The sequence below is a fragment of the Cuculus canorus genome, chromosome 4 (genome assembly GCF_017976375.1).
Source record: "Cuculus canorus isolate bCucCan1 chromosome 4, bCucCan1.pri, whole genome shotgun sequence".
NCBI classification, from domain to species: domain Eukaryota; kingdom Metazoa; phylum Chordata; class Aves; order Cuculiformes; family Cuculidae; genus Cuculus; species Cuculus canorus.
In genome coordinates, this window is record NC_071404.1 from 63364977 (window position 1) to 63387119 (window position 22143).

General features: G+C 36.9%; 1 protein-coding gene across 4 annotated transcripts in view; it reads right to left on the reverse strand.

Annotated features, from left to right (window-relative positions):
* The window catches only part of DCLK2 (doublecortin like kinase 2), an 83543-nt gene that overhangs the window by 38460 nt on the left and 22940 nt on the right, over window positions 1-22143 (reverse strand). For all 4 annotated transcript variants that reach the window (XR_008449660.1, XR_008449659.1, XM_009568622.2 and 1 more), the window contains exons 3-4: window positions 3322-3424; window positions 677-778 (exon numbers count right to left, since the gene is read on the reverse strand). Coding sequence is in view for 2 of the 4 variants with exons in the window: in XM_009568622.2 (XP_009566917.1) it covers window positions 677-778; window positions 3322-3424 (205 nt within the window). In the remaining 2 variants the exon portion in view is untranslated. The remainder of the gene's footprint in view (window positions 1-676; window positions 779-3321; window positions 3425-22143) is intronic.

The following is a 22143-nucleotide window of genomic DNA, read 5'->3' on the forward strand; positions in this document are numbered from 1 at the left end:
TGGAGTATTGTGTCCAGTTCTGGAATCTTCAATATAAGAAGGATATGGAGCTGTCGGAACAGGTCAGAGGAGGGCTGCAAAGATGATCAGAGGGCTGAAACACCTCCCATATGAGGACAGGCTGAGAGAGTTGGGTTTGTTCAGCCTGGAGATGAGAAGGCTCCAAGGAGGTCTTATAGCGACCTTCCAGTAGCTGAAGGGGCTACAAGAAAGCTGGGGAGGGACTGTTTACAAAGGCTTGTAGTGATAGGACTGGGGGCAATGGGTATAACCTGGAGAAGGGCAGATTTAGACTAGATATAAGGAAGAATTTCTTCACCATGATAGTGGTGAGGCACTGGAACAGGTTGCCTGGGGAGCTGTGGCTGCCCCATCCCTGGAGGTGTTCAAGACCAGGCTGGATGGGGCCTTGGCAGCCTGATCTAATGGGAGGTGTCCCTGCCCATGGCAGGAGGGCTGGAACTGGATGATCTTTAAGGTCCTTTCCAACCCAAACTATTCTATGATTCTATGACTCTATCATTAAATCTGAGACAAACTTAAAAAACCAGTTTTTCCAACAGAAAACAAAGCATAGTCCTTGTATTTCAGACAGAGCCAACAGTTTTTTCACTGCATCAAACAAATCCTAACTTTCATATATTTCACATGTTCAGCTCTTTCCTAGGTGTAGTACCTGAGGCAGGTGATTTGCTTCGACGTGAAGGTCCTGGACTTTTGGACCCAGTATGCCTCAAAATGGATGATCGTGAATAAGAAGACTTCATAACACGGCATTCTACAAAGCAAGCAGATAAAGAGTTTTGACAACGTTTCAATGTACAGGCTTCCTCCAAACACTGCTGTTGCTGTTTATTACGCAGAAAATGAACATCAGTATTTTCTAAACATGCTTGCCCAAATGAATTAAACAAATTTACAAAAGCATCTCAGAACCTTAACCTACATATCACACAAACATATTTGAGCTACTCAAATGCTCTATGTAATATTCTGTACGCACTATTTCTTCATGTCTCAAAGCAGGATTATTACCATAATTCAAGTTTGTACGTACACACTGCTGAAAGAGTAAAGAAGCCAGCTAACGCCAAGGTTCTGATAAGTTAGTAAATCCTGCACACTGCAACTGCCCACAAAGACCCATTTACCTTCTTTTGCAAGAAACTGGTGCTGTGACCCATTTTAAAGAGGTGAATAATTGTCTATTGTTTCCAAAAGGCTGAGACAATAGATTACTGCCATTCACCATCAGTTATACGAGGTCCAACACAAAAAAACCCCAAAGCTAACCCTATAGCTTGGGACCCAAGACTGGGAAGGGGAAGACAAAGAGAAGGTTATAGAACATGTTCTAACTTGTCAGTCAGCTCCATCAATTCCCTCAGTACAAGTGGACGCATGTTCAAATATAGATGTTTTCTTACCCTCAGTTGGAAAATACTGGTTTGTGCCAGCCCATAACACTTTGTGAAGCAGTTTTTAGCTTATAGCAACATCACTGTGCTTGAGCACCCACTGTAAATCACTTCCAATGGAATCATATAAATTTCCCGCCAAATTTTGTCCCTGTTATTCATCACTACGATATCAATGCCATCATTATGACACCATGTAACCATCAAAAATAGAGCTGCATGCCCTGCCAGTAAAGCAATTTTCCACTCTGTACCTAGCCTGCTTTTCTCTATGAAGATCTCCTATTATTAGAGGAAGGAGGGACCACCAAAGCTGAAGAGGACAAAAGGAGGAAAAACCCCTCCATTGGGTTCTTAGAAAGGAAATAAGCCCTATTAGTCTGTGTGTGGTCTAATGGGAAAAGCAAATTAAGGCCTTAAAATCTGCAAGGGAAATTATTATTTGCAGTATGAGTTAATACAACCACGCTCTTCCATTCCTGCAGAAGAATAAAATCACACCTTAGCTAGTCTAAAACTATGCTACAAAAAATACCCTTCTTGTCACCTCCACTCTGGCTGAATCAACACAATTGTGCAGTTCTGGAAAATTAGGATGCTGGTAATAACAACAGAATGGGAGCCAGCTGTATCCTCCATCCATCAAAATGTATGGAACAGTGGTTACATATATATCTATACTTCTTGATGTATCCGAAGATGAAATCATGGCATTTATAAAAATCAGAAAAACAGCCAGTGCTTTTGCTTCCAGTTACCTGAAAGCAAGGCAAGTTGTCCCCTTCCCCCTGTATACACAACCTGAAACTCTTCTCAAATAACTCATTGATTCTTCACAAGGCAAGTTTTCTTTATCACAGATTATTTTTTCCATAAAGAATAATCAGGTCATTCTACAGCTGAACCAATACAGACAGAAAAAAACATGTTTAGTAGAGCCTACAGTGATAGGAAAAGGGTTAATGGTTTTAAACTAAAAAAAGGTAGATTCAGTCTAGATATAAGGAAGAACTGTTTCATGATGAAGTTGGTAAAACACTGAAACAGGTTGCCCAGACAGGGGGTAGATGCCCCATCCTGGGAAACATTCAAGGTCAGGTTTGGCAAGGCACCGAGCAATCTGATTTATTTGAAGATATCCCTGCTTATTGCAGGGGGTTGAACTAGATGACGTTTAATGGTCCCTTCCAACCCATACTATCCTATAATTCTATGAACATGAAGAAAAAAACCCGAACATACATATCCTAACAAACAATTCTAAAACTCCCTAGCAGAGTTTTCTTTACAGGAAAACAACCTTAGTAAACAAGTTAAATTCATGATTTGTCAACGACAGACAGCACAGGCACAAAGTCCCAGTTTGTCTCACCTCCTTTCCCACCCAACGCCCTCTTATAACCTCACAATATAAACAGGTTCAGCATTTATCTATAGCGGACAAGACTGGAACTTGTGGATAGTCTCGCAGGAGAACTCAAGACCTGAAATGAGTGTGGTTACAGATGTGATTTTTCAAAAATCTTATGAAGACAGCAACATGGAAGTCATCTTATAGTCACAGATGCCAAAAGTGAATGTTTTTAACAGATTTTAGATTTGTTAGATCCATGACTAAACATTTTAAAATTCAATGCTGTTTTCCACGTAACTTTAGGGACAGAATCTGTTTTCTAAGAAAATAGATCAGGTTTGTTAATGCATATTAGCAGAATTACAGAATCCAGATAATGGTTTGGAAAAACTTTTTAATCCATAGGAAAATATATTCTCATGTGTATTTTCCTAAAGTATAAAATTCATGAGGATTGAACAGGGTGGCAAGGAGGAGGAGCAAGGAACACAACACACAAGTTCTCAATCAAGTTGACTATTTCAGTGGGTTTCAGATATACAGTCTTACCGCTGTGATCCAACACGAAGTCATCCTGAGCATATCGGTATTTCTCAGGTCCACATGCAATAAAGACGTCATCATCTCCAAAGAAGTCCTGCAAGCATGTCACCTTGACAGCAAAATATACAAAGCAAAATAAACAAATGTAGTACTTTAAAATACGAAATCTTCAGTTAGTCAGCAACAATTAATAAGTGTTTTTCCTTTTCACAGTGATACCATAATGTTCTTTTCTAGCAACAGAAACACTCCAGTTCTCAAGTACTGTGGATCTCCCGCTAGTGCAGGAAACCTCAGTGTCAAGAATGCAACACTGCTCAAATATCAAAGCTTCTTGTATTCTTACATTAAGTGCTTATGGGAAAATCTGTTCAGTTAAAATGATTGCATCTACAAATTTAATTTTTTATGCTCTGACACATTTAATTTCTATGCTTTAATATCCTGCTAAAAAAAATTAATTCCCTCTTTTATTAAAAGGTACTGCATACTGAAGGAAAAAAGAAATATAGAGTTTCTCCCATGCTCTTTGCAGCTGTCTGTTCCTAATTGTACCAGTAATGATGTTACAATGTATTTAAAGAAGGACAGATAGCAGAAAGAAAAATAGTTTAGACATTCTTTAAAAGCACAAAACCAAAGACCTTGAAAAAAACCTCACTCCTCAAAAGTCAATAAAAGTCAGCTTGTGAAGGAGCAAGTGCTTGCTTAGAAACAATTAAAACCAGAAGTGCCACGGTAAGAAATTCCACCAAACTCATTCTAACTCCCTTGTAAGAAAAAAAAGGGGGGTTGCGGATAGCAAGCTATTTTTCAAATGTAAATGGATTAAAAATTTACTGTATAATTGCTGCCCTATTCTTTTTAACATTGCACGCTCAAATGACATTTAGGAATAAATGTAGCTGTGTAGAAGCGAGTAAAGCTAGAACCATTTGGTAAATCCATATAATTAAAGAGGTAAAACAAAACTGCTTTACGGGAAACTAGGTTTTCTCCTTTCCAGATATCTGTCAACACCATTTGCATATTTTACCCACTGTGTTAATAGTAAACATTGGCAGAACTACAGGAAGGGGTCTCTACTGCCTGCAGTATTCTGAGAAACACTCAGAATATCAATGACCCTCAGCTCTCTGCAAGAACACCCACACAGGGCATTCACCAGCAGCGCAGTTGTCATGGCAGCTAACCCAGGAATACCAGCCGGTGCCCTTACAGCGAGATCCTCACTACGGTGCCACATGCAGCATCCAGCATTTGTGTCGCTGTGTTATGCAGCCAAAGGACTCCAGCCATCACCAAAATCTTTTTACTGTTATCTCACCACTGCAATGACAATCTGTTCTCATTGACGAGAGACATATTCAGCTGTATTTGAAACCACTGCTTCTAGTTAACCAAAGAGGCAGTAATAACCGGATTCAAAAGGCTGCACAAATTTAAGAGAAGTTTTGCTAACGTGAGTTTTATTCCCCTCTACTTAATAACTCTCTCTACAGGACATTATAATTTCCACAGATTTCAGGAATCCAGCAACCAATTCAAACCCAGCACTGCAGGAAAAGCTGTGAGAAAGCTTTCAGAACACTTACCCCAGTCGCACTGCTGGAGACAGGCAAACATGTTCCAAGGCACAAGTTCACACCCAAAGCCCCCCAAAACCAGGTGTCATTTCCACAAGCTCTACCTACCCATCACGGCTCCACTCCTGCCCCCACTGCCCTTGCAGTGCGGTTTAGAGCAAGTGAGAGTTAAATGTTGCCGTTTAGCAGAGCCTAAATTAATTTTGTAATTGGCTCCAATTGCAAGAAACCCAAACGCGCATGCAAGAGGATCAACATCCAATAATTCAAAACTCAAATTACTTGTTAACGAAAAAGCAACGTTTTCTCACAGAACTCCCCCTGCTTCACAACTGAGCAAATCTCGGGACACTGAATGGATGAAGCTTTTTGAAAAAAACAAAGACCTTTACAACAGCACTACATATAATTAAATATGCATAATGTTACAGAAGTGGCATGACTGACAGTAGTTTGCATGACCATTATTGGTAAAAACACTTCAAAATCACACGTTTTGTAAAAATGTGGTTTACAAGGAAAAAAAAAGCACAGACTCACAGGAATGGACAAAAATGCAAGTCAAAATGTGAAAACAAGGTGTTGAAACAGGAGAGAAATGCCTCTCTTTGAAAAATCAATTTCCTGATCCTCTGCTGTCTAATGCTGCAGTGTCACATACACCCATTATATTTACCTTTTAAAATAGGTTTATATCTCTGACAAATATTTATAACCAAAGTTATAAATATATATATTTATATATATATAAAATTTCCAAAGTAATACTTCTTCAGTCAGATAAAGCTACTGGACTAGAACATATAAATTGTAATCCACACAGAAATCCCTTTTCCATTACCATCACACAGGCCTAGAAATGCTATTCACACCAACCCCTACTTCTGCTTCTGAATCTAATGAGCAGAAGACACATTCCCACTGGATGAAACATGAATAATGATTGTTCTTTTATAGGCAGAATTCAACAGGTATTTAATAACTGTTCTTATGATGAGGCTACAATTAAAAAATTTTAATTATATAAACAAACTTTCATTCATAAGATCCTCCAACCTTCACAGGAAAAAAAAAACACTAAGAAAATTTCAGAGACTGACATCACAGGGGTTTTATAAACACTTGAAGAATTATTAAAGAATTCAATTCTTCTAAAATCTTTAGCACTAAAGATAGCTCCACAACCATATAACAACACCCTCTAGCGAGGAGCTGACTGGATAAATTGTAAAAATATGCTTCATTCTAAATGTAGAAGGATGAGCTTAAAGATAAATAGTTGGGCTCAATTTAGCATGTCTGATTCAATTTAAGTAAGCACCAACAGGACTGTACAGTTTAAAGTCTGAAGAGCCGCACCCTGTGTCCAGGGAAAGCTTCTCTGAATGACAAATTCTCTACACCAGCTGAAAATGGAACTAAAACATCAAAACCAGACATGCAAGACTGTTTACATTTTTTTAACAATGGAAGAAATATTTTTATCTACTGACTTCAAGAAAACAGGATATGGTGTAAATATTTTTGAAAGGAAACACATAATATATGAGGCAAAAGGGAAACTGGGAAAACTGGCATGCACAGTAACAGCTGGATTTGGGTGTGTTTTCAGCTCAGCAGTAGTGACAAGCATCTGAGGCTGAAATTCTTAAAGAAATGCAGTGGGTTTTTCTCCATGAATTGCTGAGAAAAAATGCAAACAATTTGTTAAATGTCAGCATGACAAATCTAGATACAACCTCCCTGCTATTGCTTTCAGTGTGAGAGCTGCCCATATTTCTGCTGGGAAATGCTGCTCCTCTTGGACTGGGACAGATTACAGCAATGCCATCCTGAAGGTTTAGACCTTTGCCCCTTGCATCAACTTTTATCTCTGAGTAAGCAAAAGTCAAATATTTGTCTATTTTGCCAGTCAGGCTATATTTGCAGTCATTGGTTTTGTGTATCCTTTTCCAAATAAAGTTACTCTTCACTGCCATACAGTCAGTCTCATTAAAATTCTTGCAGTGTTTTTGAAGCTGTTGGGCTTAGATCTCAAGAGTTTATGCATGTCTTAAAGCCAAAAACGCAAGGAAAGCACTTCGCAGAAACAGGTCAGTTGTTTGGTTTCTATTTCAGCTCCATAACCAACAGGGGCAGATTTAACTTTCAAAAGCAAGAGTTTCCTCTAGGCAGCCTCAGGAACTCAAAAAGGAAGGTGAAAAGGGCATTCCCACTCTTTCCCACTGAGTGCTGTGATTTTAAGACAGATTTTCCTACCTTGGGACTTGAGCTTGGTCTCTGCACTTTCACAGAAAAACTTGACCAAGCAAAAAGCAGCATATATGTTCAACCAATATTCTTAACTACTTGCAGGCCATCAATATCCTTCATGGCTGAAACCCAGACTGGCACAAAAGGAGGTTCAGTACCAGCTTAAGGCAGCTATTTGCTTGGTTATACTGAGTCATATTTCCTGACACATCTTCAGCAAACAGTGAGAAAGTAGCCAGATGGGTAGCTAGAATATACCCCGGAAGTAGAAATACAAAGAAAAGTCAAACTAATGAGCCCCTAATGTGACCTTTAAAAAATAAACCACAACCGTTAATTGTCAGTATTCTTTTTTTAATTAACAACATACTCCCCATTTGGTAGAAATGACAAAGTGTCGAAGACAACTATGCTAGGTGATTTGGAAGCAAGGAAAAAAGAAACTGTTCAAGAGCCAAGCAAGTGTGGAAGCCCACATTGAACGAGAAAAACCACAACTCTATCAGATACGTAGTAATCCTGGAAAATCAGGGCAAGTGATAAGATTCCTGCTGGCATAAAGAAAAAGCACTTGACACTTGCAAAAGCTTCTGTTCCACATAAGCTTAGGTTTTCTGTGACAGCTCTACTACAGAATCTCTCTAGGAATTCCCAAATAAAACAAACTTACACAACACTAAGAGGAGGATAAGCAAGCTACTAACCTCTAATGCAATGCCTGGAAGAGCTCAAATGCTACACATCTGCACAAGACAGCTACAGGGTAGACTTGGAAAGTCCTAATGTTTACGGACATATAACCGTGGGCTTGATAGACTCTAGACAGCTTTCCTACTGGCTATAGCTATGAGGACTATGCAATGCCTCCCCCAAAAGTCAGCTCCCATAAGGTCATTAGCAGACCAGGACAAAGAAAATCTCCTTTGTTCTCTAAAAATAATTGGAATTAGGTCAAATAACTCTACTTCCGAGGCTCAAATGCACAGTTATTTTGTCTGCAACTAACATGTTAAACATAGTAACAGAGATCAGATCATGCAGAAAGAATGCAAAAGTATTGCCTGTGCTACAAAATAAAAAAATTAATAACCTGAACTTGTCAGATGACCGTGCATCCTGCCTAGCAAATTTACTTCAGATTTTAAAGACTGTGATTTTCCTTTGTATTACATTCCTGTGTTTCTTGATAAAACAAACTTTTTTAAAATTGGGTTTGTTTGTTTGCAATGTACTCAGGAGTTCTAAGACCTTTTTAACAGACTGAGTTAATCTGTGAAAGCACATTGATGGTCCTTTTTCTCTACAGCTAATTCAGGTAGTTCATGTGTTTTTTGGTCTCACTCTACAAAATCCTTTTTTAACCCGTGCAGTTGGTTAGCTTTAGGCTTGAGACCCGTTCTGCTGCAGACAACGGAATTACTCGCATTCACGAAGCTATGCACAGACACAGGTTGCTAAAGATCTGAGCCCCCCCCCAGCTCTGCTGGGCACAGCAATAAATCTATATAATAAATCTGATTTCTTGGTCAGAACTTCCACAAGACATTGTCGGATTTACCATTTGAGATTTGGCATCTGGCATCCTTTTGTCTTTCCCTTCAGGTTTATTAAATTCAGTAAACAGGCAGACAAAAATTAAGTTTTTGGTTTTTAAAAAACTGTAAATGTTGAATTTGCCTGCCTTGCATAAAGGCAGCTTGTTAACTTATTCAGGGAAAGAATAATAATAATAATAAAAAAGAACATTTAAATAAAGACCATAATGAGAATAATTCTTCTAGGCCAGCTTCCTAAACGACTATTTAATCAATAGCTATGTTGTATTGTTACAGTCATCATTAGAAAATTAACTTCCTTTCACTGATACTCTATGATGAGGAACAGCAGTGAAAAGGGAGGAGACATATTCTTCTGTCCCATAGGGAATCTAAAGAGTAAGAAAGAAAACAGAAATGTTAAATCTTTGCCTGCTGCCTTGTAAACAGAAGAAGTCTGGCAACGCCTAACACAGTATGACAATGCAGAAAGACTGCATAAACAGACAAGTCAGGTCACCACAACTCATACAGTCACACAACTATTGGGAATAGATGACAGAATAGAGCACATATCACATTTTAGTTTTACTTCAATTTGAAACAGATTTTTGCATATATTTTTTAACAACTTGAAGTTCAATTCGGAAAATGAATACATGTAGAAAATGGAAGATTGCATTTGGGTGCAATTCAAATAGATCATCCTCGCTGCAATGGAAATGACAGCAAGAAAAATAAGCTGTGGGAATATGCACAAGTTAAATTGAGTTCCTCTGTTTCTTTAAGCATTCCAGTACTGTAGGACTTTCTGGCAAGATCCATTCACCATTTTTTCCAAGGGGCACAACTGATCCCTTTCTGCGAAATCATATTTCAAGTATTGCACTGATTACGTGCAGCTATTCAGAAACTGGAAAATTACAGTTGAAAAGGACTACAATTCTGGAAATTTTGAATAATTTTGAATCACAATGTACAACTCATCCCTCTCTTCGTAACACAAAACGCTACAGAACAACCCTTCTCACAGTGTTATCCACTACTTCAACAAGAGGCAATTATTTCAGTATATTCAACAGTGAAATTTAAGGTCATGCTTTTTTCTTTCAAAAGCAGCACAAAGAAACAACAGCCTTACTAAACATGGAATAAGTGGAAGCTGGAAACAGATAATTAACAAATGCAGCTCATTATATGACCATTATCCAGTTTGTCTGAAGAGAAAAAGAAATGACAGTATTTTCAGCTACAAGACAAGGATTATGTCTTTTCCCATAGATGCATAAATTGCAGCAGCTCAAAAATTAGTGTAATAGATTCTTTTCTGTTTTCTGCTGCACAACTGGGAAGCCTAATACAGAAACAAAAATAGCACCTGACTTCAACACGGCTAACCTTCCATCTTACCACTGAGTAGCTAGTCTAAAAATAAAAGCCACTTGTATTATAAAAGAACATTGAAAGAAAAAAAGTGTACATATTAGGACAGACAGCTGGCTCATCCAATTCAGTAAAACCTTATGGATTTAATGACACCCTGTTCCAGAACACAAATGTAGTTAAAATATAAATTGGATGATTTTTTTCCCCTAAAATTACCCCTTTTGCACTATTACAGAAACCAGAGCCCTTAGCTAATCACCCTGCTTGAAACACATGGCATTCACAAACTATGGAGAACTTTAAAAAATAAAATCATATGACCAAATATGCAGTATATAATACTTTTGTTTCTCTGATTCTTAAGATCAGGAGAGTTACTGTGGCACACAATGATAATCTGCTGTAATCCAAGGTTTCCACTGTTCATGGACAGACACTACTTCCTGGAGAGGTTACAGAAGCCGCAGTTTTTTAAATCCATGCTTACTCTGCTTTGCCTGTTATGAGCTATTTGGGAACTTTTGAACTTGTATAAAGTTCAAAAGAACTCTTGAATAGTTATGCTGGGCTAAGGGCTGAGCTAGAACATCAGAGACGCTGCTGAACATTGGAAGCATCTGGCAACATTACCTTGTTTTGTGGACCTCTGTATCCATTACCTGATAGGTGCTTTGAAATGCATAAGAAAGATTCCTTGTTTAATTAAATTAGTTCAGATTTCATTACTTGTATCTGGAAATAAATTTTCGGAGCACTGGAGCAATACATCGTAGATTGTTATGGCCAATCCATTTCCAAACCCTTTAAGTTTATTTTTGAAGAAGGAGCTCTAAAAATATATTCCAAGCCTCCTCCTACAAGACACTGATGTGTAAAACGGAACAAACAGAATCTTCAAATCAAAGCATCACCCCCAGTGAAACTCAACACTGAAGGCTCTGCTACTCTCAGAAAACAATGCTGCCACTTGAAAATAATTTTTCACTTTCTTCGAGTTCTATTTGGCAATACTTGAATCAATACTTTCTTCCAAACTCCTACACCTCACTGAAGAACAAATAAAACCCATATTTTTTTTCAATATAATGCTCTTCTGACTTCAGAATTACATAAAACTAAGCAAAATTTAGATTAGTATAAACTTGAGATTTTGGCTGATCAAATATTTTCAGTGGTCTGGCTTAGTCTGTTTTTCCAAAATTTTACTTGAGATAACTGCTTCTCAATGACAGTCTCCCAGGTTTGGGGTTTTCCTATAATAAAGTCAGGGATTCAGTAAATACATTAATTTATCCAAGGGCTGTTTTTTCAAATCATCCTTTTTCCTCTACGTAGATACTACTTAAAAGCATTAATACATTTTTGAAAGCCATTTAAATACAATGAGAACTTTGAATTGGGAAACACCTGCTAATTTCAAGTTGCTGGCGTTTTTGTTCATTTTTAAAATCACCAGTACATCAAGCATTTCTTCATACTTTGACTTCACAAAGTATCAGGCCTCATTAGTTTCAATGGATTGATCACCTTTTTTCTCCAAAAAAAACTCCCATAAATACAGCAGTGGAACCCCTTCCCATTCCTAGTCATATTGTGTACAAAGCCAGACAGTCTGGAAATCATTAGTCACCTATATCTGGGTAAATAAACAAGCACACAAACAACAAGCAAACTGCAGTCTGCTTCAAGCTAAAACTAAGACCAATCTACGGTATTAGAAATAAGAGTTATATAGAGAGATATCATCTTTTCCTCATTAATCACATACCAGCGAGAGCATTATGAGATAGCTTTGTGTCTGCTAGCGCCAGTGTGTAATAATAATACTGCTTCACCATGCGGGGTGGGGAGGATCCATTTAATTAGTTTTCCTGTTTCCAGCTTTGATGAATGAGGATTTTTTTTACATTACTGAACTGCAAATGTAGATAAAAATGTAAACTATGTAACCATTTACAATAAAATTGGGAACAGATGAGAGTTCCCAGCTGCAATACATACACAGCTAGTGACACGCAGATCACCTGCAGCGATATATGGGGATGGTCACTCTGTTCCTGATCCTAAGCTAGTCTGGGGCAGCTAAGAGTAGCAAATGCAGCTCCCAACAGGTAAACTACCATGTTATTCTGGAGAGAACTGGAAGCTACTGTAGCTGCAACACCTCTCTGGCATCTCTTGTGGTGTTCTCAATACAACTCCTGAAAAATGGAATTAATCAAGGTCCTGCTAAGCCTGTCTGAATCTGAGCTGCAGCACCGACAACTTTTGCTCTATGCTCCACATTCCAGTTCAAAGAGAGTGGTATCAAGATGTTCAGTCCAGCTCGAAAGGTACCTATTGTTGCAGCAGATAGGAAATACCTATACAAATAATTTGGGAATCCTTGGATTAAACTTTCTTATTTTCATTACCATTATCAGGATTAATTTGTAAAACAGAAAAGACTTCCAAATCCCTTCTCCTCCTTTTCCTGAAAAACAAAGTAATGTCCTCACCAAGACTAAGCAGAAATAAGATCATGGCATAAAGAGCTGAGAAGTCTATTTACAATAAGTTTCTAATTTATTCTGTAACAAGATAAAAATAACGTTGAGGTCAGAGATGATAGTATCTGTATCCAAGTTCTAAACTTGACTCTGCTAATATGGACTGCATCTCATGCAGGCAAATCCAGGGTAGCCTGAATCTAGCCATATTGAATACTATTAGTAGCAACACTTCAGTGTCAAACTACAAAAGGCAGCCTGGCATCCTGGGTACCAATCCCAGCAGCTGAGGCCTGGGCTGCTACCAGTTTATTGCTGTTTGTATTAAAGCCATTTTAAAGCCACACTGCAATTGTGTAGCTGAAGGGAGATTTGTAGTACAGACAGCTCCACAACCTGCATCTAGGTACACAACTGCTCAGTGATGCATATTGTACGCTAGAGTCTGGTTGCAATACAACAGAATAAAAGGAATATGGTCAGTCTCTTTATATCACAAATATATCATACATGTAGTAGCATCAACAGGGAGTGCAGCATTTAGCAGCACATCAGGAATAGACAGTGGATCTGCTCAGAATTACAGAGGCTTTGAAGCAAACACTGCAGCAGGTTGTCATTGTCACACACAAGAACATGGCAGCTCTATTTTTCTGCAGTCAGGTCAACATTTTATGTGTTCCATCTCCAAAATGTATACAATATCTGGAGAAGCATCCCGACCAAGAAGCACATAGTGAGAATCATCTTCTTCCTGACAACTTGCATTACATGTATGGCCTAATATACAGTTAATTGTCTGATCCCAAACAAGAGGATCTAAATATATATATTTCTTTCATTTGACTAATATTTTGTAGGTAACTTGTGTCAGAAACAGAAACACCTGAATTTGTCATTCTATTCTTCCTTAGACCACAAGAATCTTATAGTCTCCAAGAAAATGCTTGCTCAGGCATAATTTGCAATATCTCTTCAGATGCTGAAACATCACCATAGTCTTTTAGATAATATAGACCATAAAAGGGTAAAGCAGGCACGTTAACAAAAATGTGTCAGGATATGATCACTGAATCTCGCACATCTGTTATACTAACAGATTCACTTTACACCTCCTGCTCTTGCAGTTCCTCCCATTAAGAGAATTTCTATCCATAATGCAATCCTGGTCAGAATATCAACCACTGCTACACTTGTTTACAGCAGTATTAGCCTTAATCCATTTAGTCACTATTGCTAAAGTAGGAGTATAGTTCTGGTGACTAGTCCTTCATTAGGAGGTTATTGGTGTCCTTATTTCTACCCTCAACGTCTAAGGCTTTTGCAAATATTCCCTAGTGCTTAAAGAGCTTCCTAAGCAGCTTCTGGGAACATATGTTGTTTTTACTAGCTCTGGGTAGAGTTTCACTATGTGTGCCAAGCAGACCTTCATGGGGCCCTGTCAGCGATCAACTGATCTGGTGTTCAAAATTAGAGCCCAAGCACAGCTACTTTCAGCAGATTTGCTGCAAGATTCTTAATTCTTATCTGCACTTAGCATATCCACTCATAGTTACTTGGTTTTACTTACCCTGACATTTCATCCATTGGTACATTAAAATGGACTGGCAGTACAGCGCACGCTGTACAGTGCATTAAAATGGGCTGGCAGATACTTGGCTGACTTGCAAAGCCCTCCCCAAATAAGTGGCTCTTTTAGAATCTGCCTTAAAGAAAATGCTGAGAGATATGATTTGTATTGATGCAAAATGTCTATTTGACATCAACAATAGTCCTTTTTAATTCAGTCGCAAGCGGAAAGATTGAGGGGTAACAGGCAACATGGCTCATTTATTCCTAAAATAAGGGCAAAACGCTAAAAGGTTTCCCAGAAAGCGTAGGTAAGGACGAGTGGAATACTTGTTTCCCTTTTTCTGAGCCTCCCCAGAAATATTTCTAGTGGAGACGCAGATCCCCAAGAAAGAAATTTAAAATCATCAGCTATTACTTTACTATTCCTAATTAGCTTTTTGAATCTATCTTTTTTTCTGTGAACACCATGTTGAAATTGCTGCTTAGAATACCATATGGAAAATCTAACTGCAACTCCAGAAATCCGTGGTTCATTCTGCATCTGCTAATTATTCCATAGATGTTTCCCTGCCAGGCTTTTCTTTTGTTAAGGGGACTGCAGCAATATTTTTTATAATAAACTCTTTGCTTCCTAGTCTAAAAAAAAATCTTTTGAAATTGCTATGCAAATATTTACATTCAATACATGGCAGTTTCATACTGTTGCCTTTAAAGGAGTGAGAACTATTAATAAATGCAGAAGAACTCTGTCATCATGAGATCTGTTTACATAAAAGGGCTGAATGCAGCTTTCTGTAGAGCTGATTTTTACAATTCCTTTATTGCATTTAAAACCTAGACCAAACGAAACAGAACAGATTAGAGCCTGCAAGTGAGCAATGGTCAGACTCCCTGGACTTGTGCTGATTTTCTCTACTCAGTATGCAACAGCATGGATATTCCTGAAAGTCTACCTAGAGAATGCTCTAAAAGATACAGTATGAAGCATCTGCAGCAAAGAAACAAAGTTCAGTGAAAGTTCTTAGTCCTCTTGAGAGGATTCCTTTCTCTGATTTGGTTGACTTATTTGTAATACTTAAGATAACTTGAAAAAAAGTAGGCTTGCAAAAAGCAAACAAACAGAAAAAACAGTTAAAAAATTCACAGCAGAAGTGCAGTCCCCCTCATCTCCCGCTATATACAGTTTCTCTTAGTATGCTTGATGTTTAATTAAGTATTGTCAACGTAAATTTAAGTTTACACACAGACCCTAGAAATGTTCAAGCGTTGCCCTGCTCACCAGCAAGTTGTTACTGCAAAAAGTGTATGCAAGGAAGGAAAAAGCAGTGAGACTCAGCAAGAACAGAAAACCAGCAAAAGTTAAGAATATAACGGTTATGAAAATAACACTACTTAAAACACATAAATGTTTCGTCTCCCTCCAAAGTTATATTAAAGACAGGAAGCACAAAAGTTTAAAACATTTTTATAAAGAAATCAGGTATTATATGGCTTCTTAGCAATACAGGAATTAGAAAGGTAAACTATATTAATTTTAATGCCTCATAGGCTATATGCAAATGTATCTACCCTCAGCCTCTAACTGCGCTACCCTTCTGGTCATGCACTTCAGAAGTTATTCCAGCCATTTAGCATCTTTGACATTTCATAGTATATATTTACTCTGTCAAAATCTTCACATTTCATGTTTTTGTTTTTAAAATAAAGTCAAGTAGATCGAAGTAAAAGCCATGCTTATTGTGCATCTCTGTAAACGCCTCATATCCAAGGCAAATGAATGCAGAAATCCTCTAGTGGATTTTTTGTCTGCCAATATGAAGTGGCAGATGCTGCATCAGCTTTTTCTAAAACTATCAGGTGACATTCTTTTAAAGAAACACTGCAAAAGTGCTTTTCATTTATTTCATGATGGTCCCCCCAAATATCCACAATTCCTCGGAAAGACAATTACTCATTCTTCACTAACATTACACTTATGAAAAATTCAGCCAAAGAAAAGTAAAACTTAACCCACTGAACTGAGTTCAATTTAAAAACGTCTTCATTTGACTGGATTATATTCCTGTATATATTATATCCTGCAAGATTATACTTACCTAATTAAAGTGTTTTGAAGCTTCAGTACTTCATCAATTAAAAAACCAAGAAATATTTCTATCAAGTTGCAAGATTATTTACTCTTTCAATCCAGTGTTTTAAATAACTTTTATTTCATCCACAGCCAAAAATTCATAGTAGTTTTCTGACAGATTTGCCATTAGAAGACCTTATAATTACTCAATACAACAACAAACAAATCAAAACAATCCCTATTGATATTACTAGGTTACAATGTTTGTTTTTAACTAAAATCCTTTCCACAGCAGGTGAAAGATTGCAAGAAAGGTAGAAGAAAAAGCAAGTGAAAATTCACAGTCTAGTCAAAAATCATTTTGCTATTATTTATAAAAAGCCCATACTATTACCCTGAATAAGGTCACGGTACTGTTGCAATGTAGAGAATCAGCATTTATGATTACATTGATGCTAGAATTACTGAAATGTCAGACCTGCCTTTATTTTAAAAACAGTTTCAGTAGAAACTGTTTATCATCACCAGGAACCAAACTAAGAACATTCCTTAAGTAAAGTATTTACATCAAATATACAAAATAAAATAATAAAAGGAGTAGACACTCTCAACATTTCAAGTTAGAAAGATGGCAAAGACAATGACCGCGTAAGCAGGTAAGTTTATACCTAACTTGCATCATTAGATATAACCCTGAATGATAAATGACGATGAACTCGTTTACACACCTTTCCTAGCACACACTAACATTATTGGGGGAGTGCAGACCAAAAGCATGCCATATTTAGACAGAAATCACTCGAGGGTTTCCAAGGCTATCTTAATACAACATAACAGTAGAAACGAAACAAGCAAAACAAATATAAATCAAATCCCACTGGAGAGGTGACGGAGAACAAGTAATTCGTAACCAGTAATTTTATAATCACAGTTTACAAATCAATAGCTTGTCAAATGCTACATACTTCAAGCATATCTACACAAAAGCAAAAACATGCAGGTTTGTTTTTTTTTAAACCTAGTTTCTCAGAACTCAGATTTTGCCCTGAGAATTTAATTTTAAAATAGTTGGAAATGTGTTCATGAGTTCGGAGGTTTTAACTATAACCTAATATAACAAATTCTAAGAACTGTCAGCCAGATTTAAGCATCAAAGTATCTAGTTAAAAGTGAACAAACTGTTTAAACTATACTTTCTATTAAAATATTTGCTGGGGTTTTTTTTTAGGAAATAAATTCAGAAAACAATTTTATTTATATGATTTCTAAAATAGACAACTCAAGCATATATGTGGTAAAGAATGCTACTGATAAAAGTCACTTTTCTCACTGAAACCTGGTAATACACTATTAGAATAAGAGCTTCCTTGTTAATATTCCATTTCACAAAAAGCATACACTTTCTATTGTAGCAAATGACAATTAAAAGAGAACTTTTATACAATAAGACAAAATTATAATTTGTTTCCGGCCAACTGAGAGCAGTTTACAGGTCAGGTCCTCTCACAAATGTTCAGGTGTCATACACATACAATATCTAGCGTTTTGCTGCAAATTAATTTTTTCAAGTATACTAATCAGACTAAAAATGATTCACAGTATGAGGGAGGATGAATAATATAAAACATTTTGAGATTAATTATACACGAACATACAAAACACTGAGAAAAAAATAAGGTTACAAAGAGCCTCTAACGTCAGTCTCATTCCTAACGAAGTCAATTACCTAAGAGGTATTAATATTTATTTCTTGTGTTACACATGACAAAGCTTTTTCAGTTCAGTCGCAAGTCAATTCTGAACTTCATATAACCCTTTTCTTCCATCATATGGAAGAGGAAGTGTTACAATTCTTACCTAGTGTACCAGTGTGCCAACTGGTAGATTCATAGTGTTCTGCATCTGAAAATACTGGATCCTAGCTTTCCTCCCCTGTCCCTCCTGGCCACTTATAGCAAGACAGCATTTTTGTTCAGGGGAATGAAAAATTTAGCAATACGTCCTATTACTGTATCAATTTCAACTGGCTTTGGAGTGAAGAAAAAACCACAGAGTTTACAATTTTGGAAAAATTTTGGGAGAAGGAAAAGATTCTATTTAAAAGACAGATCCACTTCTGGATCTCTCATCAAGCACACAAGCGAGAAGACATACATTTTTCCTCTAATGCATATGTCATTTCAAAATAATTTTACCATAAATTGCTACAGATGACAGGGAAAAAAAAACATGAAACACAAACTACACTAAAAGATTCAGGAGTCATTTCAGACATAGGCTGCAAACTTGTTGGCAGTTAAAGTCTGAGGAGTCATATTTAACAGAAATATCCAAAGCCTTATTCTCAGTTTTTCCATTGCCCACGAAATTTACGTCTATGTGTATGGAGCATTTGTATCCAAACACTTGAGAATGGCCAGAGCAGGTATGCATCTTGTTTTCCTTAGCTTATCAGTTTACTTTCTCTTTAAATTAAAATGAATCTTTTGCAACTAGAAAAGTAATAAGAAAATGGTTTGTACATGACCACAACATCTTCCATAGTCTAGTATCATGGACTATCCTGTTTCTTCTCTTAAGAGAGGTTTTCGATAAACAAACAATGTCCTCCACTCCCAACCATCAAGTGAAGATTCTGGTGATAGGGGCTAACACAATGAAAGCTGCTTTCATCACTTATTTAAGTCTTTATTTAAGAAAAACAGATAAACTGAGGTTTTCAATTTCAGATAAGCATTTAGGCACTAACAGGCTTGCATCTACCTCCCAACATATGAAGAAAGAAGGTCTAGGATGTGACACAAGGATCTTCCCCCCACTATGTCAGCAAGAAGTACAAATCTTGGAGGTCTGGCTATTAATAGGTTTGAAGTCTCTCTTAATTCTGGAAACCTGCTGGGTTCTTAGTTGATAAAAAAGACAGGCAGAGTTTCATACCACTAATAGGCGAGCAGTGGAGTAGTTTTGCATATGTTGACTTAGTAATACTTATACAAGGAAAGCATTAGACTAAGAAGGCTTAAGGAAAACTAGAACAAAAAGTGTAGCTGGATGGCACTGTGCTCTGGCTCTTTCCCTCTCCAATCAGAGGAAACTCAGTAAAAGTCCGAATAGCTGTGAAGCTATCCTTTATTTCTGTAATGAGTATAGGAGTAAGGAATGAAACCCCTCTCACTCTAACTGTTCAGATGCCCAACACAATTTCAAAACTCTCACAGAGATACAACTGAACACTGAGTTTATAAAGCAGATCATCGTTCTACCTCTTCTCACTAGAAGACTACATTAATTAAATTAGGTCATCAGAGACTGATCATTTTAAGTCTTGTGATCGGGCCTTATAGACTCTATTTTGCTAATCAAATTTTAGTAGCTTTAAAAATAAAGATGCTTTTCTTTTTCTTACTTGGCAATCAGGCCGAATTTTCAGACAGCCTATCCCTCTCTACTTGATAACTTATATTTGTGTTTACCTCCAAAAACTCCATGTAAATCTTATTTCTTACTAAGGACTGGGACAGACTTCTTGAAAGCCTCAGACAGGACTAAAAAAGCTGCTAAACTCCTAATTATTTTTAGAGGTGCATAACGTCTCAGTGCTTCTGATAATTTTTGATTCATGTCTCTTGATTTGTACTGGAACAAACAAAAGTCTATTTGAATTTCCATTTATATATGTATAGTGTCAATCATAGTGTCAATATATGTGTAGTGTCAATCATATGTGACTTTGTCACACAGGTCTTAAGTGAAGATTAAAAACTTCCTTTAAACAAAAAAAGATCAAAATGTTCATCTATCTAATCTACACTTCTCTAAATGCAGTTTTTGGCAAGAAATTTATTACACAATATTATGACCAGCAAGCACTCTTAAAATTAATATTTATCTCCCATCTATTAAGATACATCTATATCAGAGATGGGAGGTACAGCAATGGTAAATGAGGTTCCAAAATAGAAGTTCAAGGCCACACTGATTATTGCCAAAGATACGCAGGTAAGTCATGACAGTTACTTTGGAAATTCCAGCCAAACGTCAGCAATTCATTAGTAGTAGTACCAAACACCTTAGTTCACCCAACCCCAACTATAATACTGTTCTAAATTTTGTATATTGAGCGGCATACATCAGAAGAAAAAGAATTTGTTTAAATGTAAGTGTCCTAAATACATTTTTTTTCAAGTTAAATATTTGAGAAGATAGGAAAAAATTTTGTGTGAAAGATTAAGTGTGCCAAAAGAAATCAAAATGTATTTATGTGTCAAAATCAAGCAAATCTGTATAATAGTTACTAGTTTAAAGAGTATTTGAAGGCCTTTCAGATTCTAAAAATGCTTCAAAAACCATATTTGCATCTTGGGCTGCACCTCCTCTCACAGGCTTCCTAATAAATGTGTGACAAAAGACAATGATGAGGCACATCCAATTCGGTATGTCAGTCCAAAAGCAGGAACAAATCCCCTTCAGTAAAGGAGGATCAGCGCCTGAACTAGAAGTGTGTTCTTAAGCAGGCATCAGACTTCAAGAACTGCAGGTAATAACAAATCCACGGTCTATACCAACAGCCACTCTGACACTAGAACTGCAGGAAATCTTATTGTTATGAAAACAAAGGACGACAAAATACAGAGCTTTGTAAATCAGATTTCATCATTTGTTCATCTTCTTCCTCTTGGACTTCACAAGTTTACAATGCTGATTTTACTGTATTTATGCCTTAAGTAAAAACACACAAAATATTCCATAGCATAACATTTGCAAGTATATATTAACATAAATATTACAAATATGCTCTACTACATAAAGTTTTTACACACTAATCTACTTCTTCAGAGCTTGCATGGGCACCTGCAGAAAGAAAAGATTTCCCTGCTTAACCCCTCAGCTCCCAGGAAGTGAAGAGAATATTTTTATCTTTTAGGAAAAAAAAAAATAATTAGCCACAGTAAGAACTGGCCAGAATACTTAAGTCTACCAGGAAACTTCACTGTATCATGTTTCCTCTTATGCTCATATGAAGCTAATGGTGATATATGGATTTTGTTCGCAGAGATGGTTTTCTGATTGAAATGTCAGGTACACCAGTGTGTTCTCTTTGCTCAGAAAGCCAGAACACTGTCCAATTTTTAGAATTATTTTTGAATAGCCCACCTAAAATTACTTGGTAGTGCAGGGGCTGAGGATATAAAGAATGTTTTTCACCTCTCCCACTCTTTCTCTGCATTACACAAACATCAAAGTCCCAAAGTGTCATGGATTAGCAGTCTTATCTTTGTTACAAGTCCTGCAGATGGATTCTGGCTGTCTGGAACTCAACCATCTCTATTTTTCTTAACTAATAGGCCTATTTTCTAACAATTTTATCCAGACTGGGACTCCCTAACTAAATACTAGGCGAGCTGGAAGTTTGAGATAAGTAGGGCAAAGCCAAGAAATGCCAAACCTACTGGCCTTAAATCGTAATTTACCATTTAGTTTACAAGTTATGTTCTTTTCTTTTTGATTTCTTCTGAAATATTTTAGTTTCTTCAAAAAGCCTTCCACATTTGCAGAGATACCTCGTGCCATGTATCAATAAAATAAAACAGTAAATAAATATGAACAAAATAAATAATTAAGAATGTGGCGTAGACCGCATATTTGCACAACAGAAGAAAATGATTGTTGACTTTGTGAACAAGAGAAATGCTACACTGCCTACAGTGAAAACACAGAGTATCACTCCTTTGTATGCAAAGCTTACTAACTTCAAGCCACAAAGAGGGTTATTGTTTCATTTAAGTGCTGGAAAGTTCTTTGATTTTAAAAGTTGGATTGTGTTGCTATTACTTCAACATTACTTTCCCTTCAGAGTCTTCAGACTACTGTTGTTTAAAGATTCATTGCAAATTAATCAGCTAGCAATATTTTAAAAGTTCAGGATGAATACTCCC